The following is a 26,094-nucleotide window of genomic DNA, read 5'->3' on the forward strand; positions in this document are numbered from 1 at the left end:
GAGAAAATCATCAGTAATGTCCTAGGTGTTGTACCTCAAGAAGGGTATGCGTGTGTCCTAGGCACTTCCACTCCCAGTGGGGGGCTATAGGAGCCATGGCCAGGTCTATGCCCCTTACAGGCACAGAATCCTGCTCCTTCCTCTGTGGCCCTCTCTGCTGGCCTCTACCAGCTCTTGATCAGTGTCCATTCCACTGTGGAGACTGATATACCAAGGACAGTTTTTACATTGCCTCCCACCACATCTCTGCAAGAGTCCAGCTACCCTTGAACCCACCAGAGCTGTGCCCAGCCTCTGGCCACCTGGACTTGGAGTGGCAGACCATGGGGTAGTGTAAGGGGGCATGGCAGAAAGGCCTGGAGTGGCTGGTGCTTGGGGGAAGTGTTGCTGCTAAGGGGAGTGAAGGTGGCACAGCTGTGACTTGTAGTGAATGGTCAGGCCAGAGCAGTGTGCTGACTGGAGGAGCAAGTGGTCCTGGGGCTGGGTCTCTGTGGGTCATTGGAGCCCTCATGAAACTGGCAGGAGAAACCTGTAGCATTTACTTTGGAAAATCTTGACTTCTTCTGAGAAGGGTCTCCAGTGTGGGAGTTGGTAAGCTATTTGGCTTTGAGCCAAATGGGTGGTCAAGTGTTTGTCCTGGGACCTGCAGGAAGAGCCTTCCTAACTAATCTTGTTCTGTGAGGCCTGTGATCCTTATAAAACTGACAGCAGATTTGAACTGGGGCCCCCATCCAAGGCAGTACCCTGCCCGTCCCCACCCTTTCCACTTCTCTGGGGGCATGTAATGGTGGAAATGCTTGGATCCCCACGCTGCCTCTTCCTGGCCATGCGAGAGGCCTCCCCTCCAAGAGGCTAACTTGATGAGACTGAATGGTATGGTGCCTAGCCTGCCTGTAAACAAATAACCCAAAGGCTCTGCTGTGTCTGCATGTGCATATGGAAGCACCTATAAATTATCTGGTCATCTCTAGCCCTCACCAAGGGCCCCAAGCCAGAGACAGGCTGAGAGGTGATTTAAAAAATGAGGCTGGGCTGCCAGGATGGGAGTGGGAGGTGAGCATTACTGTATCATCCCCTGTCTTTGGCAAGACAGCTGAAACATGGCTCATTTTTGAAAGGGGTCAAAGGCATCCTATTGGGAGCACCTTTGGCGGGCTGATTGGGCAAGGGATGAACTGATGCTGCAAGAAAGCAGGGTATCCAGCCCTCGCCTTGTCAGGGTTCTGTAGAAGAGTTCACTTGTCTGTGTGCCCAGGAGCTGGATTTTTTGTATCCGTCAGAGAGCCTGCCCCACAAACGCTTCTCCCCTCAGCAGCACCACTTCTGTGAACCTGGAGAAAAAGGGACTTGATGTCATTCTCAATGGGGCTACCAACTTGGGTCTAACTTGTGCCAGCCTGTGTGTGGAAGAGCACATGCACACAAACATGTACACAAGCGTGTGTGGGTGCATGTGTGCAGGTTTGAGCCAGATATTTGGTGTCTTAGTTCATTCCTGTCACCATAATAAAATACAGACTGGGTGGTCCTCATGGGAAGGGGCAAGTCAGCTCTGTGGGGCCTCTTTTATAAGGGTACTAATCCTATTTGTGAGGGCTCCACTGTCATGACCTAATCACATCCCAAAGGCCTCACCTCCTAGTACCATTACCATTAATGTTAGGATTGCCATATACAAATGGGGTGGGGGACACAAACATTTTAGGCCATAGCTTTTGACTATCATCATTGATGATTATTTCCTTCACATAGTGTCTGAGTGTTCCATTTCAGCTTCTTATGACCAGAGATGTGTTTGCTTCCCTTGCCCCATCTGTCTCCCCTTATTTGTGTGTAAAGTGCCTGGGAGTCTAGGATTGGCAGACTCTGAGCGAGCCCCTATGGACTCACCCATGGCTACTATTTTGAGTGCTCTCTGGTTGTGTGGGTGGGAAGAACTTGCACATGTTTGGGACTTACCTCTGGAATAAACCTGGGGCCTTTCCTTCACACATTTGTCTAAATGGCCTCAGGCCACTTGGACTAGGCACTGTGGGGCCACAGAGGTGAAAAGGCCGTGATGTCATCTGGAAGGAGTGTCTCCATTGTTCCAAGCATTCCCTTCTGGGGCTTCCTGGGCCCTGGTGCTGTGTAGCTGACCTGGTGTCCCCTGTAACTGCACTCAGGACCTGTGAACTGGCTTGGGCTATGTGCTCTTATGCCCTGACTTACACCACTGTTTCTCTAGGAGCCTGGACCTGCCAAGGTGGCTGTCACCAGCAGCAGCAGCAGCAGCAGCAGCATCCCCAGTGCAGAGAAAGTCCCCACCACCAAGTCCACACTCTGGCAGGAAGAAATGAGGGCCAAGGACCAACCTGATGGGAGCAGCCTGAGCCCAGCTCAGAGTCCCAGCCAGAGCCAGCCTCCTGCTGCCAGCTCCCTGCGGGAACCAGGGCTGGAAGGAAAAGAAGGTGAGCAGTGGCCAGCTGGCCGCATGCTCACCTGTCCTTGTGCCCTGTCTCACAGTGGGCCTGCATCCCAGCAGATAGGAACTGACACTGGGCATTGGTCAAGGGCCCCAGACCTCACTCTTCCTTTGTGCATCAGTTCTGGGCAGTAAGTGGCCGGGGAATCTTGGGCTCTGGTCTTGGCCTTGGCTTTGCCCCTTCTTATTTTAAGTTCCATCTGTAAAGGAGGAGGGTAGCACCAGGTGGGTGTCAGGAGAATCAAAAGTGCTCTGCAGCAATGCCCATGTATATGATGAGACCTCTGTACCTGCACTGTGTGCTTATATTCATACTTCTACCTACCGTGTGTTGTCTTGTGTCCTGCAAGCAGCAGTGTTGAGGGCTGTCTAGCCCCTTTCTTCCTCTACCCTGTTCAGGCCCCTGTCTAGAGTTAGGGAAGAGGGTGCTGGAGAAGAAGTAGTTGACATCATTGTATCCTCTCCACTGAGCGCTTTGAAATAGCTTGAGCAGAATCAGGGTCTGTGTCTCTGCCTCTCTCATCTCAGGACAGAGGGTTCTGCAAGACACAATCTGGCTTTTCCTCCTTCATATTTTGTCCAGTTTATTAAGGGCAAGTGCATAGTTGGGACTGGCCCACCTGATCTTGGCCTGAAACACACTTTTCATTCACTCTGGGCACAGGTTGAGTTCTTTAGTAGCATGTGCCCATCCACATCTAAGATCCATCTGTTCCATCTCACATCTGCATAGCCTTCTGCCCCTTCCAACCTCCAAATCTGAGACAAAGACTGGCCAGCTATTGGTTTCCTCCTTGGGGTTCAGTAAAAAACATCTGGTAGGATGTCTTTCCTCCTGGGGTGGAGTCCCACTCTCCCTGCCAGCTAGTCTGGGCAAGAGGCAGCCAGGATAGGGGACAGATGGCCAATGAATCTTTCATTCCCACCCTATGGTTTTTTTTCCCCCCTCCCAACTCTGCCCTTGAGTGATCCCTGGTGAATGCTGGAGACAAACGATGGAGAGATGGCCCCTGTTGGGTCCTGTGTGGGCTTTTTAAGAAATTTGCATAGTATAGCTGAAATTTGTGTAGCAGCAAGCTGAGTGTGCTACCCCCTCCCCTGTCTTATAGAGGAGAGCAGCATGAGTAGCGACCGCATGGACTGTGGCCGCAAAGTGCGGGTGGAGAGTGGCTACTTCTCCCTGGAGAAGACCAAGCAGGACCTGAAGGCTGAGGAGCAGCAGCTGCCCCCGCCACTCTCACCCCCCAGCCCCAGCACCCCCAACAGGTACAGTTGCCCTGAACCGCCCTCCCAGGGGCTCGGTCATCCCCTTCACTCCCCAGGCTCTCGGGCCCCCAGCCGCATGATCAGCAGCATCTCCCTCAACTCCCTGGATGAGGCCAGCCAGCACCTTGCTCATGTGGACTCCAGCAACGCTGGGGGGCGGGAGACAGAGACACTGGGGAGCGCCTTTGCCTTTAAAGCCAGCAGGCAGTATGCCGCCCTGGCCGACGTCCCTAAGGCCATCAGGATCAGCCACCGAGAAGCCTTCCAGGTGGAGAGAAGGCGACTGGAGCGTAGGACTCGGGCCCGGAGCCCTGGCAGGGAAGAGGTGGCCCGTCTGTTTGGCAACGAGCGGAGGTAAGGAGGGGACAAGGGGGATTCCTGTGTGTGTAGACACTCATTTAAACACACTCTCACATTCCCTAAACTTCCCTAGGAAAACATGTGTTCTTTTAAGAGCATGGGGCACCTTTCCTTCTGGACCCTGGATTCTAGCCCCAGAACTAGGCTCCTTGCAGCCAGCAGGATTTCCAAGCACCTGGAAGCCTTGGCTGCTGTGGATCAGTATCTCCTGGGACTGGGACTTCTAGGGCCCCTGGTGGGTTCTCAACTGCCTGAGTCTCATGGGGCTGGATCTTGTTCTTCTTGGCCCACTTCTATTCTCTAAGGTGACTCTGGGGCTATAGGTGGGGACAGATCCTCTTCACTGTGGCAGGCCCAGTGTGGGCAGAGCACAATGAGGTGCCAGTGCAGACAGCTGTGCCCGGGAAGATGAGGGCAACATAGGCTTTTCCCTTGGGGACATGTTCCCTGCAAACCACTGGGAAACCATGGTGGCCTGCAAAGCTTCTAGGTGCCTGATGATATTATCACTTTTGCCCTCTGACCTTGGCAGAAGTGGGGTCCCAGCTTCCTGGGGAGAATGGGGTGTTAGCAGCTGGGCTAAGGGTGTAGATGCAGAACTTGGTGCTGAGAAGAGGATGGCTTTGCCCATCCTCCCCAAGTTACACTGTCCTGAGCTTCCTGACAACCAGAAAAATTCCATCTGAGGCCTTTAGGCCCAACCCTGAACAGAGTTTGGACATGTCCTTCAGAGGGCCTTCCATCTGCCTCTATAAATTGGGGCTTTCCATGAACAACAGGGCTTCTCACTCAGGTCTGTGGATAGACTCTGGAGGTCCTTGGCCCTTCCCCCAGAATAATTTAGGAGTAGATTTGTACATTTGTCTGGAAGAAAACCCACAGTCCACAGTGTCCTCCCTTGGCCTGGGCACAGCTTAAAGCTGAGTTGGAGATGCTGTCAGAGAATGGTGGCATGGGATCCTTGAGACTCCCTTGAGGGACAGATCAGAAGAGATATTATCTCGTACCCCTTTTCTTTAACTCACAGTTAACCAACAGCCCACCTGGTACTCATCCAAATGTCCCAGATAAAAGGGCCTATGGTCAGTCTCCTGGATAAGGGGCTGCCTGACTGCCTGGAGTTATTGGTTTTGGGAACAGAGGGAAAAGTACTCGCACAGTCTGGGGAGAGCAGGAAAAGCCGAGTGATGCCAGGTGCCTGCTACGCTCCTTCCAGGCACCCAGCACACTTGACTGCCCTCACATTTCATTGACAGCTTGACAAGGTGCCTGTTATTACCATCCCCAGCTTGCAGATGCAGAAACTGAAAACCAGGGCTCAGTAATCAGGTGACCTTTCATAGCGAATAGCTGAGGGGCCCTTTGTGGGAAGTTCCCTGCTCTCATGGTGTAACCCATTGTTAGAGCCCATTGTCTTTTAGGCATTTAAGTAAACACATAAGCAAAGGGTCTTGCTGGTGATTGAGGAGGCTGGTGGGGTGGGCAGGGAGGCTTTATGCTGGCTGGCAGGCAGACTGTGTGTCGTGGTGGCTCTGGAACAGGATCATCCATGTCCTGAGTTAGTGCCAGACCACAGAATTAACATTCCGCACACCTGCTTGGCTTGGCTGCTTCTCAGAGAGATTCATTTTGAACTCATTCTCATCCACTGGCCTTGGATAGATGTGGTCTTGGGGGCTTTGCTCTTGCATGCTCTTTGCCACCATGGAGATGGGTTTCAGCTAGTGTTATCACTCTGGGACTTCCTGCCTTTACATGCTAACCCTTTCTCACTGACCCTAATGACCTCTGACTGGCTGCTGTTGCTCTCTGAGGCCCACTCACTAGATCCCAAGTAGGCCACCCTGTGCTTAACTGGATCCTGTACCCTAGCAGGTTAGAGCAATGTCCAGAGTAGCAGGAAGTCAGACAGAGCTGCCCACAGCGGCAGCCAGGACAGGCCTGCCCTGTAGCCATGGAGCAGTTTATTGACAAGCCTTAGCCTAGCCAATGAGCAATCTTGTCTGAGCATGATGAACTTTGGGCTTCAACATGTTTGTTTTTCAGATTTCCAGAGCTGTGCAGATGTTTCTGGAACAGTGATTACCTCTGGCTGCTGAGTATGGGGAAGCCATGGTCCTTATGGGACTGCTGGTGACAGATAGCAAGGCCAGTCCCAGCTGCACAGTCTGACTCACACACCCTTGCCATGTAGGGGTCAGTGCCCTGAGAACCCTGGCACTGTGAGGGCAGGCACCTGTTTTCTGTGCTTTCTGTGTGAGGTGTTGCTAATACACCTGCAGTGCTTCAAGGGTGCCAAGTTAGTAACTTCCCACCTGACAGTGAACTGGGCAGAGAATGCTGAGCCTGTGGCCTTGTAGTTGCTTTCCCTGAGCCTATGTGGAATGGCTGTAGCAAGTGCCTTCCCTGTTTTCCACTCTAACTTCTCTGCCTGGAGTCCCACAGCATGTGACTTGCATGTACTTCAGGCTTGGCACAGCCCTTACTGCTTTTCTGAGGAGACCCCATGTCAGGCCCAAAATGGCAGCACCCAGGCCTGTCAGTGGGCCAGATCCCACCACTGCAGTTCAGCCATGCTGGATGCCTTGCCCTCAATAGCAAAGCATTCCCTAATGCCCAGTGACCCCAGCAGCTTCCTTAGCTTCCCTCTCTCACACTTGCCTCCTTTCTTGCTCCCTGTCAGTCTCTGCCCCCTTTGCTGGTGGGCAGGTTGGCCTGGCATGAACTCACTTCCTGAAGAAGCACTGTTCAGAAGCAGGGCCAAGGAAGCAGCACCTACATGCCCTCTGAGCTCAGCCTGGATACTCTGCCTCTCTTGAGTAGGGTCCTACAAAATGGATTTACACTGAGCCTCCCTGGAAAGAGGAGGCCTTAAGGAGCTTTTTCCTCCTCTCTCTAGTCAGGTTTAGTGTGGGGACCCTTTGCTTGCTTCTCTTCAGCTCTCATCTGCTTGTCTGGAACACAAATGAGGGGTCCGAGGTGTCCCCCAGGAGAGCAGGCCTTGCAGAGGTCCAGTGAGGAAGGGTGTTCTCCTGACAGATCCAGTCCAAACCCTAACCCCAGAATACAGGACTGAGTACAGCCCACCACTTACCAGCCTCCCTGCCTGACTCTCCGTGATTCCTTACTGGGAGATGATTGTGCGTTCCTCCTCTTCAGTGATCATCTTGGATTTTGCTTCTTTAATTCTTTGGATAATTTTGGTTTGCCATTATTTGATTTTAAAAGCAGTCCTTTTCTGTTTATTCATTCTCCAGCCTTGTTTTCTTTCAGGTCTTGTCCTCTCCGCCCTCTGCTGTGTCGCTGTGGCGTTCGCGCCTCCTCCACCCGCTTCGCTCCCATCTCAGCTCCGTCTCCGGCACAGACCACCTGACGAGGCCGCCAGCCCTCTCACATGAAATCAACCTGCTTTGTTTTTGTTTTAATTTGTTTTTTGATTCCTTTTAACTGTTGGCATAAATAATGTTAATTCATGGGCCTCTTTCTTGCTAAATTTTGGGCATCCTGGGGTGGGGTCCGCTTCATGATTGTGGAGGGATGCCGTGAGCACGGTGTCCCTTCTGAGGTGGTGGTTGCCTTTTGATTGTGTCCATGGCTCAGGAGAAGCTGCCGGGTGCCAAGCTGTGTGAAGACCACATGGGTCAAGACAAGAGAGCCTGTAGGGCCTCTAGGGTGGGGCAGGTACAGGACTGCCAGGGAAGGGCCCAGCCCTAAGCTACTCTTGCCTACATAGAGGTGGCACTGAAAGAGCTTGGGTCAACCAAGCTGTGCCTGGAAACTGGATGGGTTGGTGCTGTATAATGCTCACACCACATTCCTGACAGGGAGGGCTTAGGGAAGGTTGACCCAGGCCTTGTGGAGTGAGCTGAGTGTGGGAGGTCAGCTCCAGGAGCTCCTTCTCAATTCAAGGCCAGGCCCACCTTGGGAACATGGAGAAACTCTTTCACTTCAGCATCTTCATGTCCTCTCTTACAGGAGGTCCCAGGTAATTGAGAAATTTGAGGCCTTAGACATTGAGAAGGCAGAGCACATGGAGACCAATGCCTCGGCAGTGCCCTCTCCATCAAGCGACACTCGCCAGGGCCGCAGCGAGAAGAGGGCATTCCCCAGGAAGCGGGTGAGCTCCTAGGACTGGGGCACCAAGGCCTGCAAGGGGCTAGTGATGCAGCTCAGGGTCTGAGCGCACATGATCCCACACATTCCACATTCCCCCAGTGCTGGAGATGTACTTCTGCTGGCCTATATTCCCTGATCTCCTCCTCCATTAGTGAGCCTTTTGAGAGCCAACCTGTCTTCTGCGTCTGTGTTCCATAACTTTTTCTCCTCCAGAGAGTGCTCAAATGATTTTTACATCCCAGGCAGCAACTAAAATGTTCTCTTTCTCTCTGAGGCAGCCCAGGAACAAGGCTGAACATGGTGCCTTTCTTCCTTCCTTTCTTCTCTCTCTCTTTTGGGTGGCAGCCACTCCCCTCTTTTGCTCCATCCACAAGGTAGATCAGCCTCAGTGGTCCTCCTCCTCCCAGGCACACCTGCCTGCCCACCTCTTCTCTAGCTTGCCATGTCTGAGCTCTTCTTCCTCCCTGGCAACTCTTGTTTGTGAAGTGCCCACTGACTAGCTGCTGCTCTTTGCCACAGAGCCTGGTCTTTCTTCTGTTACCTGAGAAACTGGAGGATGGGGTGGGATTAAGACAGTGATGGTGACCAAGCATCTGAAAGAAAATGCTGCACTAACAACTGGGGCTTCCCAGGACTAGGGTAGTATCAGACCTGCTGTGAGGGCCCAGACAGCACTGTCCCTAGGGGCAAGGCCCCTTCCTGCCCAAGGAAGGATGGATCACCCAGCTCTCTGCCCCTGTGTCTACCCAAGCTGCACTGACTGGCGGCTACTCTCTGCCATAGGACTTCACCAGCGAAGCCCCCACAACGCCTCTATCGGACACCTCAGCCTCCCCCCTGTCTCCACACCGAAGAGCCAAGTCACTGGACAGGAGGTCCACGGAGTCCTCCATGACGGTGAGCCCAGGCTGCGTGCCAAGTTCTCTGGAGACCTGCCTGCCACCGTTGCTTCTGCTTCTGGCCACTCTGGGCCACTGTTTGTTTCTGTCCTTGAGTCCATGCCAGCTGTCCCTCTGTGCACAGCCCTCATATCTGTGAGTGCCCCTTCCTGCCAACTGACAGCCCTTTCGAAGCAGATCCTGTTTCTTCCCCATCCTGGGCCCAGCAGAATCGGACTGTATGGCATCCTGAGCTCCATGTGGAAGGTCTCTGCACAGGAGGCCACCTTGGCCATGGCAGTGAATCTTGGTTTTGGAAAGTCAGGACTGCATTAGGGACCTTGTGCTCTTCTGGTTTTGGGTGTTCGTTTTTGTGGTGCTTTGGAGGTAGGAGCCATGTCTTGTTGAGACTCGTCCTAGTCTTGAGTTTGTACCATGGGGGAAAAGCAGGCCTTGCCCAGGTCCTCCCACTGAGCTTGGATTTACAGCATTGGTGCCTCAACAGGAGTGGTCAACGCTTAGGTCATGGGCCACCTCAGCATGCTGGCCCAACTCTTCTGCACTCTCCAGGCTCCTGGGGAGGCTTACCACCTCTTATTTCTCTATTAACTCAGCTGGCAGGCTCCAAAGTCCCAGACAGAAGAGATCAGCAGGGATCTACCAGCACCATTCCTCCAGGACAGGCACAGCTGCAGTGACACAACCAAAGAAAGTTTAGAGTCTTTATTAGCTGTGCGTGGTGGTTCTGCCTGTCACCTCAGTTACTCAGGAGGCTGAGGCAGGAGGATCACAAGTTCAAAGACAGCCTCAGCAAATAACAAGACTCTGTCTCAAAAAAAAAAAAAAAAAAAAAAAAAAAAAAAGGAAGTCTCTTACAGATCTACAACTAGGCAGGGCAGTCAGAGGGGAATAGAGAAACCTTTCATCCCAGGTCTTGTGCAGAGCAACCATATATACCCAAGACTTCCCTGCTTAAGGGTCATCTGGAATCAGTGTCCTAATTTCTCATTGTTACTACTTATTGGGTACCTCAAACAACTGTGGAGGAAGGGAAGTTTGGTGTAAAGTGGGAATTAGAGGGCTCCACAGAGGGATATGCTTTCTGGTCAGTGTGGACCAGGCAGCAATCCACTGTTATTTCTGAGTGATGTAGCAGGGTCTCCTGTAACACCCTCCTGGTTATTATCTTGCTACTTCTAGTCTTTTATAATTCCCTCCCTGCTCTTGGAATACCAAGATATCAAAGCCAGTTCTGATCAGGATAGCAGGAAAAGCATATAGGAGGAGTGACTGGGATCTGCCTGGGGACCTGCCTCACAAGGACACTGAGTGGTGGGTGAGGGCCTTGGCCAGGCAAGATGCATGTGTCCTGATGTGGCACTATTACTGTCAGACTCAAACATGTCTGAACAATGGAGGTGAAGAGGGCCCTGCTGGTGGGTCTGGGCCTTCCTGTCTGTTGTCCTGCGTCTTGTGGGCAGTAGAAACTGAACTTCATGAGTGACCTGAGGACCTGGGAAGAACTGCTGCGGCCGCTTTCCTCACACCAGACCAGGCTTCTGTGACTTTGTTCTTCCTGCGACTTTGGCAATAACCTCTGAATTCTCCTTTCAACTGTCCTTGCAGACCTTCTCCTTCATGAAATTTGATCCTCTACTGGGCCTGTTCTCTGCCCCAGACAGGCCTTGAAACAGGATCCATGCAGGTCAGAGTAGGCATCTTGGAGCAGCTGGGCAGCCCATGCTGCTGTTTCCCAGGGCAAATAAGGCCATGCCCTCTCTTCACCTGGTATCTCCTTCCTCGACTCACATGCCTTTGGGCAGCATCCAGCAGGTGCAGGGGAAGGCACACAGGCTCATATGGCAGGTGGAGAAACCCCTTTTCCTAGTGCCACTTTGTCTGGACAAAATTATTAGCCCCATCAGCCACACTTGTCCCTGACTGCACACCATGAGGCCTTCCTCTGAACTATTCTTTTCTCTCCCTTTCTCAGCCTGACCTGCTGAATTTCAAGAAAGGCTGGCTGACCAAGCAGTACGAGGATAGCCAGGTAAGTTTGTGGAGCTCCTGTGAGCTTGAGGACTGAAGCAGATGTGAATTCTTGCTGACCTTGTTCCTGCTGGGGTCTGTGAACCCTGATTCCATCTCCCTACCATGGATGACTCTTGACTCATGGACCAGGACTAGCCAGGAAACCCCCACCTATTTATAGTGCAGGTACACAGCCCCCATTGTCATGGTGACATGTACCCTGGGGAGGTACCACTTGGCCTGCTGACTGTCAGCAGTATCTCTTGGCCTTAGGCCTGGGGACATTCTACAACTCTAGCCCCCACCACCTGGTATTATCTTTCCTAAAAGTTCTCTAGGGGCCCAGGCTTCCCCAGGAACAGAGAAGGCCTCTGGCAGTGGGGCTAGCTTATGTTACCATACAAAGCAGCCAAGTAGATGGTCGCCTAAGATTGCAAGACTCTTGTGTCCAAGAAATCAGCTCAGTTGTAGTGGCACCATTAGGCCCTGGTGGGAGCAAATGTAGTACATTTTTGCCATCAGATTCAAGCAGGTAGAGCTATTTGCAGCTGGACCTGCCAAGGGTCTAAGGCAAGAAGTCCTGGCCTCCTGAGAAGGCATGAAGAGGAGTCTGCTGGGTCTGCACCCAAGAGATCTTAAACCTGGCCCATCCCAGCTTCCCCTCTGCCAGAATATCCTCTCTCTCTCTCTCTCCTCTGAATTGGATGCTGTTAGCCTTGCCTGAAGACTCAAGGCCCCCTCCTTGCTATTCAGAATGAAGACTTGGTACGCTGGTGGGTTAGTTGACTTCTGCTGGTGTAAGTGGGACATGTCCATCTGGTGAGCCAGTCAAATGGCCGTGGCTCTTGGTGCCATTTTCACAGCCACCTTTTCATTGTGATGGTCTGCAGCCTCTGGAGTGGAGATGGAGACATACAAAGCACTGGTCACTAACCATACCACTGTGGATCACAGGGAGTCCCCAGCTAAGGCCACTCTGCTCTCTGCTGCCTTTTCACAGAGGAGCCACAGCTTAGCAAGCCTCCCTGAGGTTGTGAGCGCATGGCTACCTGTGTCTGAGCAGTCTGTGTGCTGCAATGCCATATGGGGGTTCAGTCTGCCCTTTGCTTTACCCTGTGTTCTGGGAGGTACTCTAGGATGCTGGATGCTGGCTGCAGGGCACCCTGGAGTAGTAGTTGAATATTTGTTTCTTTCTTTCCTTTTAGTGGAAGAAACACTGGTTTGTCCTGGCGGATCAGAGCCTGAGATACTACAGGGATTCTGTAGCTGAGGAGGTGAGTGATCAGGCTTCCCTTCTCTGTGGAGAAACCTGAGGGGTGCAGGTGGCATCCTGACGCCTGAAGCTCTAAGTGCTGCTGCTTTTTCCTGGGCTGATGTCCACATCTGTCTGTGGAAGTATGTTCCTATTGCCATCTTGGGTGTCCTGATCTCCAACTGGTGAGAGCAGCCAGATCAACTTTAAGAGTACCTGACTGTTTTCCTGCCTGTGACATCAGGTTTTTTACCCTGTTCAGATACCTGGGTACAGTGGATTTTGGTCCCTCTCGTGTTTCTGTTCTTTGAAGAACAATGAAATTTGAATACTCAGGATGAGCAATCTGGTTTTTTCTACAAAGAGATTCTGTGGTGAATTGAGTCATTGGAAGAATTGAACTAAATCTTGTCCTATCTTCAACAAGGATGGCAAATGGTGGGAGAATTTGGTTGGAACCCTTAACAATCCTGATACCATGACTGAAGACCAATTGGAAGGAGCTTTTTTTCTTCATCTACCAAAAAACAAACAAACAAACAAAACAAAAAACCTTTTGAACAATCTGTAAAGTTTGTGTGCTCTGTTTTCACTGCTAATTCTACTCAGAATCCTTTAGTTGTACCCATACATCTGGAAAAAGACCTCAGTCTCAAATTAGCCATTCCCAGACCTTTGTAGTAAAAAGTGGGAAAGAACCTAAATATCCATTGTTAGACAAGGTTTTTCATATTTAAATACTCTGAACTGGTCTGCATGGACTAAAGGGTGAGAATGTTGCCATCAGTGCAAAGTGACATGGGTGATAGACTCTGCTGTGTCCAAGATCAGGGAATAAAGGCAGTGTAATACAGCATTTGGTGATGTGTGCATACAGTGATTCCAAGAGTGGTCTTTGGACCCCTGGAGACCCTGAGTCCCTTTTAGGAGAGCTGTAATGTTTATAATAAAAACATTTCTCATTGTGATTATGTCTGCACTGAGGTACAGAAGCAGTGGTAGGTGAAACCCCCAGCACTTTGGCACAGGCTGCAGTGGTTGCTGTGTTCACACTGCCACAGTCATGTTTAAAAACGTCTTAATTGGGGAGTAAAGGTTAGTAATTTTATTAAGTCTCAACCTTTGAATGCCTGTCCTTTTTGTATTCTGTGATTTAAGTGGGAAGTAAACATCAACCTCTCAGCCACAGGCTGTCTGGTGGGCATGCAATTGTCCTGTTGAATTGTGAGCTGAGCTAGCCATGTCTTCATGGAACACCATTATTGTTTGAAGAAAGAGCTAACAAACAGTTTGTAGGTTAGGTAGACATTTTTGTAAATCAAGAACCTATTCCTGCCAGGTGTGGCCTTGCACACCTGTAATCCTCAGCTACTCAGGAAGCTGAGGCAGAAGGAGGATTGCAAGTTACAGGCAAGGCTGGGCAACTTAAAAAACAAAAGAGGGCTGGGGATGTAGTTCAAGGGTAGAGCACCCCTGGGTTTAATCCCCAGTACCAATACTAATAATAGTAGTAGTAAATAATAATAGAAGAACCTGTTCTTTCAAGGAAAACAACTTCATTGCCAGTAGTACAGTTTGTGCTTTTAAAAAAAATTAAATCTAAAAAGAACAAATAAAGGGAAAAAAAGGAAAAATTAGGCTGGGCATAGTGGTACAGTTTTGTAGTTCAACCTACTTGGGAGGCTGAGGCAGGAGGATCACTCAAACCCAGAAGTCAGAGGCCAGCCTGGGCAACATAGACTCTCTCAAAAAATGTAAAGAAAAAAAGACAAAAAAGTAAAAGTTAGAACTTTCAAAAATTCATATTACATTATGAACTCGACATCTTCCCTTTACTTGCAGACTCCTCAGATGAAATTGGTTATAATTTAACAAATGTGATATTTTGATCCCATATGATGAATTATGTAAACTTTTGAAGCTATGCATAATCTAATGTTTTCCAAGTGACCTTCAGATAATGTTACAGCATCATTCCTAGCAACAGATACATCCAAAGGGCAAGATAAACTTGTGTACTTAATATTAACAGCACAGAAAACTCACTGATGGAATTGTAGATTCCACATTACAGTTTACTTTTGAGAAACTACCGTTTGTCAAAGAGGCCACAGTTAATTGTAAAGGCTGTTAAAATCCTTCCTTTACCAACTCTGTTCTGTGTTAGATAACTTTGTCTTCATAAACTTCAACGAATACAATACACTGAACAGACTGAATGCAGAAAGAGGAGAATCCACTCACCCTCTCTGAAACCAGACATAGAAGAGATTTGCAGAACATTCAAAATCGTGGCACTCTTATCGATGACTTCTAATCATATTTTTAATTTTAAAATGTAATGAATTTTTTTAAATAGTTTTAAATTTTCAGCTTTAATTTTTAATGTCACTATTATCAGTAGATAAACTTCACATACACAAAAACTCTTTGGGGTCCTCAGTTTTTAAAGTCCTTACCAACACATTTAGGCATTGCTGGCATGGAATATCTTTAGCCAAATGCCCAGGAACATGGTGGTATAGGTGCTCCAGGAAAGGAACCTGGATCCTGCAGTGATAGGATATGTGGTCAAAGTCTGTTCCCATTAAAGACATAGTGCATGGGGAGGTGCTCATCTAGACATTGGCTCCTCCAAAATCTCTTAAGACTCCCTTATTTCTCTCTGCAGGCAGCTGACTTGGATGGAGAAATTGACTTGTCCACATGTTATGACGTCACAGAATATCCAGTCCAGAGAAATTATGGCTTCCAGATACACGTGAGCTCAGGGGTTAGGGGGTGCATGGGCTTGACCAGCAGGCACATATCTTGAAGAACCTGATGTCTCAGCTGGGGCCCCCACTGGGCAGGCTTGACTTGATGTGTGTGGTCAGTGCTAAGTCTTTTCCATTAGCATTGACACCTCTGTCCTGTGCCCTTGACATTCAACCCTAGAGTAATGTGAACACAAAGGTAGACTTTGGCATCTTTTCTCTTAAGGTTGTTTAAAGACTTTTGTTACTTACTGAAGGTTGGTTTTTTGTTGTTGTTGCTTTGGTTTTGTTTTTTTTGTGGTATTGGAGATTAAACAGGAGCATTCTACTTCTGATCTACCTCCCTAGCCCATTTATTTTTATTTATTTTTTATTTTTTTTTTTTATTTTTATTTTGACACAGGGTCTTGATAAGTTGCTGAGGCTATCCTCCTGGAACTCACAATCCTCCTGCCTTGCCTTCCAGATAGCTGGGATTCCAGGAGTGCGCCACCATGCCCAGCTCTTTCGTTGTTGTTGTTTTTAATTTATATATTTTGATGCTGGAGTTTGGGGCCTTTGGAAGGATTAGGATATGGAGACTAAGAATGAAAAGCGTTAATTATTGTTAATTATTTAAATCTCAGAGAAAGAGGTTTTTATTCAGTTATTCATTCATTCATGTATTCACTTGCAAGTCTATTTTGTTCCAGAATCTTATGAGCAGTGCTTGGCCCTACCCTCAATAAATGAAATAGATCCATTGGCCATTACTATAGTTATGGGGATCAAGGGCTGCTTGGAGTCAGCCCTACCAGGTTTAAGAGCACAGGGCTGCCATATCCACCTTAAACTTCAGGAATTCTCTAGAATGACTCAGAGCCCTAAAGAAAGCACTACTTTTAAAATTAGTTTTTAGCAGAAGGGTACAAATTGGAACCAGCCAATGGAAGGGACACATGGGGTAAAACCTGGGACCTAAAAGGTCCCAAAGTATCCGTGTCATTTGGTGACACAGTACCCTCTTGGCCTTGTTGTTAGACAATGCACAGAGCATTTCCAGAGCACTTGCCTGGGCCTCAGTGTCTGTTCTTCATCAAGTTTTCATAACTGTTGTGACCATTTGAGTTTTCATCTTGGCACTTGATCTCCATCTTTAGCCCCTACCCACCAAAGTCACTTTACAAGGCCCAGTCCTAACCCTCTGAGTTCATGGTTCAAATTTGGTTTTCTTAACACAGCCAGCCCGCTCCCGAGGTAATCTTGTCAGTATCAGCTGTCAGGTGGGGACTCGGAAGCTTGCCATAGGTAATGCTCCAATCACTCAGGCAGGGTTTACAGGTTACCTCCCAGGGGCTTAGAACAAAGGCCTCTTTGGGTGAAGCCTCTTTGTTTTCTCTCACAAGAGCCTTCAGAATGGTGACAATGGGAGAGTTGCCACCACAGGTCAGGCTCTGGGACTTGGTTTCTCACTGGATGCTGGATGCTGATGGCCTCACTGGTAGCAGGCCCAGAAACTCAACTGTGTTTACACACTGTATGTTGCTGTGTTCAGAGTTGACCAGGCACTTTGGGACTGACTTATTCCCACCAAATTCAGAGGACATGGAAGGTTAGCTCTGATGGCAGGGTGTTCTCTGTTAAAACCCCACTGCCACCCCAGGTAACTGTCATGGCTTTCCTCCACGTGGGATCTGAGAGGGTGCTGTGTCATGGTGGAGATGGCACTGAAGGCCTGGTTCCAGGGCCCATGTTTTTTGGTTGCTCTTAGCAGCCCACAGTGCCCTGCTGCAATGTTTTTATGCCCCTTGATCCCTGTGGGAGGAGCAGAGCACTCCGTGAACCCCTCAACAAACGCCCTCTCGCAGCCAGAACTGGTGTGAGTTGTGGCTTTGGGGGCCCTGCTAGCCCTACTGCCCCCAGTCTTGATCAGCAGGCATCGAGACAGGGCATCCTGCAGTTGAGAGTTCACCTGCCCACTCCTAGTGATGGCAAGGGCTATGGTAGATGTGACCACTTTGCCTCTGTGTCTATGGACCCTCGTTTCCCTGACAGGGGAGCCTACTTTTGATGCCTGCCATGATCCTCAGAGGCTGCAAGTCCTAAATCAGGAAAGGCTGTTTTCATCCTGCTCTACTTAAGATTCTGCCCTGAGTCTATACAAAGTGCCCGCATGATATAACCAGTGACTCTATGCTAGTGAATTGTGTCTGGCAGGGCAGCAAAAAGGGATTCAGAGCAGGTGGGTTCTGTGGTGATGGGCAAAGAAGGAAGGAGGGGAGCTGGGCAGCAGGAAGAGACACAAGAGGGGAAGGGCAAGCGTGAAACTATGATCCAGGTGTGATAAGACCCACAGAGAAGCTGGCCAAAGAGCTGACTCAGGAGGTGGGTGCTCTGGTACCCTGGTTGGTGGTGTGTTTGAGACTGAAATGGGCTCTTTTGAGAACACAAATTAGGCAAGTGTAGCCCTGATGCTGGGAAAGAGAGGTCAGCTAGAGAGATGAGACCTGTCACAGTGGGGCTCTGTGACTAGACTCCAGAAGCGCCTTTACTCGGGTGGAGAGGGAAGCGCTGGGAGGGGCCTCACATTGAAGTGCACATCATGAGCTGCAGTCTGTAGAGGAGAGGGGGTTGTGGCATGTGGCTTGGCCCATGGTGAGGAGAATGCCAAGTCTGACCTGTGCTTGGCAGCAAACAGGGCCAGCATGTGATCTTTAGTGTGACTCTGGTCATGCTGGTACCTGTGCCAAAGCCATCTTGGTGATTTCATCTTTCTGCCAGCCACTTTGCTTACAGTGGGGTGTGAGCAGCCTGGGCAACCATTAGGATAGTGCTATAACATTCCCTTCCCTGGGTGCAGGGAAATAACGCTGGCCTTGTGTCATGCACCTGTCCTTTCTGAAGGTGTTCAGTAGAGCTGCACAGGGATGCGGGGATCATGTCCCTAAGGGAACACACTCTGGGCTTTGGCTGAGAGCCCCTGAGAGAAAGGGTGCATTGTCATCATCCATTAGCTCACAGGTGGCTGTTATATAGCAAAAGTTCAGTAAATGTGTGCTGGCCCTGTGGGAGGAGATACCTGATTTGCCATTTCCTGAGAGTATGCCCCCATGCGGCTCTTGACTGCCAGCCCCTGCCTTCCTCCTTGTAGAACCTGGTCTATAACTAGTACAAGGATCTCCTTTGGAAGTGGGAGGCAGCAGTCACCCCCAGGGACTGTCTGGATGAAACCTATGTCTTTTGTATAGACAAAGGAGGGCGAGTTCACTCTGTCTGCCATGACTTCTGGAATCCGGCGGAACTGGATACAGACCATCATGAAGCACGTTCATCCAACCACTGCCCCAGATGTGACCAGGTGAGATAGTCAGGGATGCCTGAGGGAGCCCCTCATGCCTCTAATGGGGACCCTCTGGCTCCTGCCAAGAAAGCTGCAGTTTTGGATCTCTCATTCCCCTGAGCCTGAGCCTGGCTACATCCCAGCACAGCTTCCTTCCCTCCCTCTTCTGTCCCACAGTTGGCTGACCCTGCTTGGTCTCCTTGTGACTTTCTGGCTTTTCTGCCCCAGGCTGACTTATCCTCTTTTACTGGCCAGGTCAGCCATGCAGGTCACCTTTGTGCCCATTGGTAGAACTGTGCTTGACAGAGAGTCTTTTTAGTCTCTCTCTCTGGGCACCCAGGCCTGGTCTTGGGCTGTGCTATGGGCCCTGTCTGACAACTGTCCTCTGGCTGGCGAGGGCAGTCCCAATGCTGCAGGCACAGGCCACCATAGCTTTGCTCTTCCTTGTTTTCTTTTCGCCTCACTCCTACATCTGTTTGATTTCTGTGCAACCAGGAAAAGCTTCTCTCTGAGACTCTCACTGCTGAAGCCCAAGCTGGAAAAGTGTGTTCTCTCCTGTGTTAGCATTCTGTGGTTCGTATCCCTTGGGACCCACTGCATGCCTTCCTCCTCCTGCCCTGGAAGTTAGAAACGTGCCCAGTTTTCATTTTCAGAGAAAGTGGAGAACAGCTCCACTGCACAGGGTCTGGTTCTATGATGGCCAAACACTGCTGTACCCACCTAAGGCCACAGAGCCACCATGTGTTCTGAGCATCTCCCATGCCTTCCTCTGCTGGGGAAGTTGATGTTGCTGCTCAGGGGTGTTTCTGGCCCCAGAGATTAGCTGTAGGAGGCAGCATAGTGATGGCAGTGGCTGGTGTGGTCTGCAGCAGCCTCTCCCACATCTACACTTGGTCAGAATTTTCACCTCCCTCCAGATGCTGACTCCATTCTTCTCTGAATAAGAAGGAAACTTTACTTCAGGTCCCTTTCCTGTGTCTGTCATGCATTCATTCCTTCATTCATTAGCAAGCAGTATCTAGTTGTTCCTGTATCATAAGACCAGGAGGTTGTGACCAAGATAAGCAGCCCTCTGCCATCTTAGGAACTTGGCAGAGGACTGCTGCTGGTTGCTGTTCATCAAAGAGCAGCCTGATGCCTCCATGGCCCTCCAAGTCAGGAGCAAAGCCCACAGTGCACGGTGCCTGGTGTTCTTCCTGCCTCCCATAGGAGGCACCACAACAAAGTGAGAAAGGCACTTGGGTTAGCCTGCCCAGACTATGGCAGTAAAATGGTGCCACTTCGTGCTCCGAGCAGCAATAGATGCATGAGGGTAGGCAGCCTGCTGTCCTTTTCTGCCAGGCCTGGCTGCATGCTCACATTGAGGTTCCTAGCTAGAAAAAGTCAGTGTCGGGATGTTTTGGGTCACAGGCCAAGAGCACACTTGTGCACACCATGTGCTGGCATGAGACCTGGGAGGGGCAACCTCCCACATGAATTTTCCTGTTGCCTTCCATGCAGTGACTGTGACCCCTGGGAACAAAGATGGAGGCAAAGTGGTGTGCTTTCATACCAAAGTGGCCCTGAATTGTCTTCCTGACTAGAATTTACTTCACAGTCTAATGTATCTTACAGCTGGTAGGGCGCCCACCCCCACCCCATTTGTTTTTAGCCTGTGTTCTTCTATGTCAGCTCTCATGAGTTAAGGAAAACTTGAATTGTTTACCACTACAAGGCCACACTCCAAGAAGGTATTAAATGCAAAGGTGACAGTGTCGGAGCTACTGGCCTTGTTTTGCTTCTTATTGCTGTCTTGCAGTCTGTGGTAGGGAAGTCATAGGGCACTGTTGGACTTGGGATTTGGGAGAAGCCTTGAGGAGGGACTTCTTCTGGGAGCATGTCTGTCATACCCACCTGCTCCCATCTGTCGTCTCCACATAGTGTCTAACCTAAACCAGCTCTCTCGGCTCCATGATGCTGAAAGACTCACTCTGGGTCATTTTTCTTTGCATGATTGTGTGGTCTTAGGTTGGACCCTTGCCAGTCCTGTTGCTCTGAAGCACTTTGATTCTTACTGTTTGCTGTCAGGACAGGTGATCCCCAAGGGTCATTGGAAATGCTTCCTTTTTTCCTTGGGTATCCCTTTCATAGCCTCCTTTCTGTTTGGTTCCAGTGTAAACACGGGTGCTCCTTGGTGCTCCCCCTTGGGCCCTCACTTTCCCCATGTTTCTTCTAGTTCTCTTCTGAGGCTTGGGCAAGGCCTGCTCAGCCTCAGATTGGCTGGAAGTCCCTGGGGCTCTTCCATGTAGCTCAGAAGCCTCTGCCCTTGGAGATATCCCCACCCCTCCCCTGCTCAAGTAGAGACCTCCCCAGAAATCTTCCCTATTGGGCAAATCGGGAAAAGGCAGGGGTTCTTCAGGCCAACCTCCTTCATCCAAGCCTCTGCTGGGCAGGCAGAGATGCCAGGGAGCTTGACCTGTGCAGCCTGCAACCCTGGTCACCTCTCTCCTCATGTTACCTTTCCCTGCTCCCCACTCCCAACCCAGCCCTTGGGTTACTACATGCTGTGAGCTGGTTATGCCTGGGCCACCTTTTCTCTGCCCACAGGTAGTTTTGGCCTTTGATTCTAACATACCTGTCATGCCAGTGCCAGACCAGGCTTTTAAAACAGAGCTGATCATGCCTCCTGCACTTTGAAACCTCTGAACCCTTCTTGGGAGGTAGTTGGTTCTTGTTTATTCTGTCACCAGCACAGCGTTGCCCCAGAGTCAGCTTTGCCCAGTGTTTGGTCAGTGGCTGGGCTCCTCTTACCTCTGGGGCCCACTGGAGTTCCCTGGGCTACCTCTTCTTCATCATTTTGGTAATAGAGCCACCATCACACTTGTCTCACAGCATCTTCTCAGATAAGGGGTGCATGCTGGAAACCTTGGAAACTTCTGAGGCTCTTTCCCCTGCTCCCCATCATAACCAGGTTTATGTTCTCCAGGGGAGGGACAACTGAGTACAGATGGGTCCTTCCTTCCTGCGGCACTTAGGAAGTTGCACTGGGATAGAAGACAGATGTGGAGCAGGTGTGGGCTGAGCCACAGCTCACCTTTGCTGGATCTGTAAGAGGGCTGGGGTGTCCCAGGCCCCCCTGACAGATGCTGTTTGCCCCCTTGCCCCATAGCTCATTGCCTGAGGAAAAGAACAAGAGCAGCACATCTTTTGAGACCTGCGCAAGGCCAAGTGAGAAGCATGAGACTGAGCCAGGGGAACCAGATCCTGAGCAGAAGAGGAGCCGCGCACGTGAACGAAGGCGGGAGGGCCGCTCCAAGACCTTTGACTGGGCTGAGTTCCGCCCCATCCAGCAGGCCCTGGCTCAGGAAAGGGCCAGCACTGTGGGGCCTGCTGATGCCCATGAACCAGGGCACCTTGAGGTAGAGCCAGGGGAGCTGGAGCGGGAACGTGCACGGCGGCGAGAAGAGCGCCGCAAGCGATTCGGGATGCTGGACACTGTGGATGGACCAGGTGCTGAGGACATGGCCCTGCGCATGGAGGTTGATCGGAGTCCAGGGTTGCCAGTGGCCACTGACCTCAAGGCACAGAATGTCCATGTGGAGATTGAGCAGCGGTGGCATCAAGTGGAGACTACTCCTCTCCGGGAGGAAAAGCAGGTGCCCATCGCCCCCCTGCACCTGTCCTCCTCGGAGAACGGAAGTGACCGACTCTCCACACATGAACTGACGTCTCTGCTAGAGAAGGAGGTAATGGTGGGCCAGCTCCCTCCATGCAGCATCCTGTCCTGAGCAGAGTCTGTGCCCAGCTGTGGCCTGTGGGTTCAGCCACGTAGTCTTCCCTGCAGGATCCACAGACCCCTAGAGGACATGAATATAAAGACAGGTCCTTAGAGTGGAGGTGGAAACCGAGCACAGCAGGTTGCCGACTTGGAGTGGGGAGGGCACAGGAGGTCTTGACTGAAGGATGGAGGAATTCATGGTGCATGTGGACCCAGTTAGCCAGACACCAGGCTGATTGGCTTGCCGGACCCAGGGGAGTGGGCCTTGTTCTCCCCATTACAGGGCATAAGCTGAAGATTTTATGTGGCAGGGTATAAGGTTTCAGTCTGCACCAGGCAGTCCTGAGAGGTGTAGGTTGAAGTGGGAAGCAGAGACAAGCCTAGATGCTTTGTCAGTGACCTGAAGAGTTAGTGGGCAGACCCCAAAAGATAAAATTAATGGCCAGACACTTAGGATGTGAAGGTGGGGTATGGTAAGGTAAGGCTGGACAGGAAGTTAGATGGAAGTCACTCTGAGACTCCAACACAGAGCTGCATGAGCCAACTCTATTCATATCATCTGATGCTTTCTCACAAAAATGTATCTCGAGATCAAATCTGTAAAACCTCCCTCCACAAGGGATTTATATGCCTTGCTAGCAAGTTCCTTGACCAAGGAGATTGCAAGGTAAGCATCCCCAATCCAAAAATCCAAAATGCTCCAGCATCCATAACTTTTTGAGCTCTAACATGACACCACAAGTAGAAAGTTCTATACCATGAAGCTTTGTTTCATACACAAAATAAATAAAAGTACTGTAAAAGGAATTGGTTATGTCAGTCATTGGTAGAGCACTTGCCTGTCATCTGTGGATTCCCAGCACTGCCAACACACACACACACACACACACACAGAGGCACAAATGCAATATAAAATTACCTTCAGGCTGTATATATAAGATATAGATGAAACATAAGTGGATTTTGTGTTCAGACTTACCTCATCATTATTTATAAGCAAATATTCTAAAATTATGAAAAACTGAAATCTTCTAGTCTCAAGCATTTTGGATAAAGGAAGTCTTTATTCCACCTGCCCCTTATGGGTGCCCTTCAACAGCAGGCTTCTCGTACATTCTTTAACATAAGCAGCTGATGAAAGATCTGCTGCTTCAGCATGCCTCACTTGTCTCTTCTTTTTTTGTATTTTATTTATGAGTAATGGTTATCACTAACATCAACACTTTGACTTTTTCATTTTCTACACCTACTAATAAAATAATACAGGCAAGATGAGATAAAATAATTCAAACTCCCATGACTCTAAGCTACCAAAACAAGCCTGCTAGCTTTTAGGCCACATACTGAGTCACCTATTTGTGTCTTAAACAGCAGTCTGGGGTTGGTCTTTACTGCTTCACATCTGAGGGTTTCCTACTTCTTGCAGCCCAGCCTGGCAGCACCCTGAATGCCCACTGCAGCTGACTCCCCTCCACCAACCCCAGGAAGACAGGGCAGGGCAGTTCTGCATACAGCTGAGCACACATAGGAGCTAGAAGGTTTTGGGGGGAAATGGGAGATGAATGCATGAGTGAACTAAAGCTTTTCAAAGTGAGTATAAAATAGCTTATAGGTTTCCACATCTTATTTGAGGGAACTACAGGTACTTTTTGCAAACAGAACTTCATGAGAAGTACATCATGTAAAACTAGTCAAATGGAGTCATTTCAAGTTGAAGCCACGCAGGCCTGTGGTTGCATCTGTGGAGGCCAGCATGACTATTTCAAGGACCCCCAAAGATCCTGTGGGATGGTCTCTTTCTAGTGAAGAAGCAAAGCTCTCAATTCTCAGTGGGGGACAGCCTGCTTCTCAGAAACGAATTCCCTGCATGGGCCTTGGGACCTGTGGAGGCCTGCATGGTGAAAACATTAGTGCTTGTGGAGGTTTTGTGGGTATCGGGGTTACCTAGGGTAGAAAGGACAGTCTGTCCCTTGGCCCTCAGAGGGTACTGACTGCCAGTGTCATTTGTGGCCTGAGCTGGAAACTTCAATTCTGGCACTGCAGGTACAGGCCAGATGTGCACATCTCCTGGATGGGAGACTTCAAAATCCTGAACCAGTGAAGGAGGCACCTGCAGCAGGCTTGCTGCCATCAGGAGGCCTATGGGGCCTGTGCTGTTCAGCTGCTTTTGTTTATTATTGTCACATTGCTTAAGAAAATATGTCTTTATACCAACAGCTGGAGCAGAGCCAGAAGGAGGCCTCAGACCTTCTGGAGCAGAACCGGCTCCTACAGGATCAGCTGAGAGTGGCCCTAGGCCGCGAGCAGAGCGCCCGGGAGGGATACGTGCTTCAGGTAGGGCAACAGAGCAGTTGCCAAGGCCCACAGTATGAACAGGAGCTTCAGTGTGAAGGGCAAATGCTGGGACCGGGCAGGCTAGGAATGTGCAAACCCCAGGGGAGCTCACACCTCAGCTTTTCTGCCAAAAGGATTAGGACTCTCAAATGCTGGGGGCTCTGTGTTTGTTTTTCCCTTCTACTGTGACATTTTGAGAAATGGGCCCGAACCCTCTACGATGAAGGATTTTTATTATAATGAAATTATTTTGATGATCTCTCCTTTTGTTTCTCAAAATAGCCAGTGTTTCTTATGAATGCCATACATTTGCATGTCATTCCTTATTGTTTTCACAAGTGGGATCAAGCCCATTTTATAATTTGGAGAAATTGAGTCACACAGCAAGTTGGTACCTCCTTATGACCCATTAGTGAGTTAGGGCAGGGCTAGAACTGGACCCCATCCCTGCCCATGTCACTGCCACACCTGCCAAAAAACCTGGGCTGTCACTACTGGCCTACTCTACTTTCTGCCTAGGCTGAAATTTCAGGAGGACATGATCCCCAGCCCATAGCCAAGAACGAAAATCAGTAGGGTGGCAGCCTAGGTCCTAAACTGACAACCCACATCTGGTATCCGTTCACCATAGGTGTATGCCACAGAGTCCCAACCCACGTCCAGACCCCCAGAGTGTGGCCACCCTGATGGGCATGTAAGGCAGGAGGTAGCAGGTGTGAGGGCAGACAGCCTGTCCAGCATCGTTCCAGGGCTAACTCTGGGGCACAAAAAAGACATACCCCTGTCCCCACAGTACTGTTGTGCTGGCAGAGAATTGATGAATTAGTTCAGGAGGGGAGTAAGGGAGAGTGACAGGACCAGGAATTGAAGCTCTCATTGAAAGCTGAGACTGTGGCATTGGAGTCAGGATCCTAAGTTCAAGAACTGACCCCACCGCTGACCCAAGAAGCAAGTGCTCCTCCCCCTGTATCAGCAGCTTCCTGCTGGTGTAGACCTAGTGATCCCAGGGCCCTTTGACACTGTTGCTTAGAGTCTGGTGAGTTGGTTGTCAGCATTTCCAGACTATCATGCACTAACCTCCGTCTGAGGTGTCCAGGCAGCAGGTCTGCATTCCTGCCTTTCTTCCCACTGGCTCTGCTCCTGCATGTGCCCTTGGCCTTCTTTCTTCCCCATATGCCTGCACCATCCTCCCCTGCTATGCCCAGTGCAGATTCTAAACCCATGGCAGTTGTCCCCTTTCCTACATGTCCCACTGTGAGGACCTTGAGGACATTCATGCAGGCCCTCCCTGTTGGAGACTATCTTTCTAAGCCTTGGTTGGGCCCCATCCTACAGGAACCAACTTCAGTCAAGTGGTAAAGACACCGCCAGTGGGCTTTGCACATTGCTAACCTGGGAACATTGCTGTGTATCTGACACGGACCATCACATAAGCCTTGTCAGTCAGCGACAGGGTGGGCTGCTCTTTCCTAACTTCCTGCTGCGTCTAACAATGGGTGACACTGCACACCCCTGAGCTTTGGAAATGCTCATAGTCAAAAGTGAGAATGGGTAGGAGCCT

General features: G+C 50.2%; 1 protein-coding gene across 10 annotated transcripts in view; it reads left to right on the top strand.

Annotated features, from left to right (window-relative positions):
- The window catches only part of MPRIP (myosin phosphatase Rho interacting protein), a 135,803-nt gene that overhangs the window by 88,194 nt on the left and 21,515 nt on the right, over window positions 1–26,094 (top strand). For 4 of the 10 annotated variants that reach the window (XM_079133759.1, XM_079133758.1, XM_079133756.1 and 1 more), the window contains exons 6-16: window positions 2,228–2,450; window positions 3,574–4,084; window positions 8,066–8,207; window positions 8,990–9,103; window positions 11,078–11,134; window positions 11,830–11,892; window positions 12,321–12,389; window positions 15,039–15,128; window positions 18,351–18,460; window positions 21,591–22,167; window positions 24,417–24,533. In XM_079133759.1, coding sequence (XP_078989885.1) covers window positions 2,228–2,450; window positions 3,574–4,084; window positions 8,066–8,207; window positions 8,990–9,103; window positions 11,078–11,134; window positions 11,830–11,892; window positions 12,321–12,389; window positions 15,039–15,128; window positions 18,351–18,460; window positions 21,591–22,167; window positions 24,417–24,533 — 2,073 coding nt within the window. The remainder of the gene's footprint in view (window positions 1–2,227; window positions 2,451–3,573; window positions 4,085–8,065; window positions 8,208–8,989; window positions 9,104–11,077; window positions 11,135–11,829; window positions 11,893–12,320; window positions 12,390–15,038; window positions 15,129–18,350; window positions 18,461–21,590; window positions 22,168–24,416; window positions 24,534–26,094) is intronic. The other 6 variants (XM_079133757.1, XM_079133765.1, XM_079133764.1 and 3 more) reach the window with 5 other exon arrangements.

Source organism: Sciurus vulgaris (assembly GCF_902686455.1).
Source record: "Sciurus vulgaris genome assembly, chromosome: 3".
NCBI classification, from domain to species: domain Eukaryota; kingdom Metazoa; phylum Chordata; class Mammalia; order Rodentia; family Sciuridae; genus Sciurus; species Sciurus vulgaris.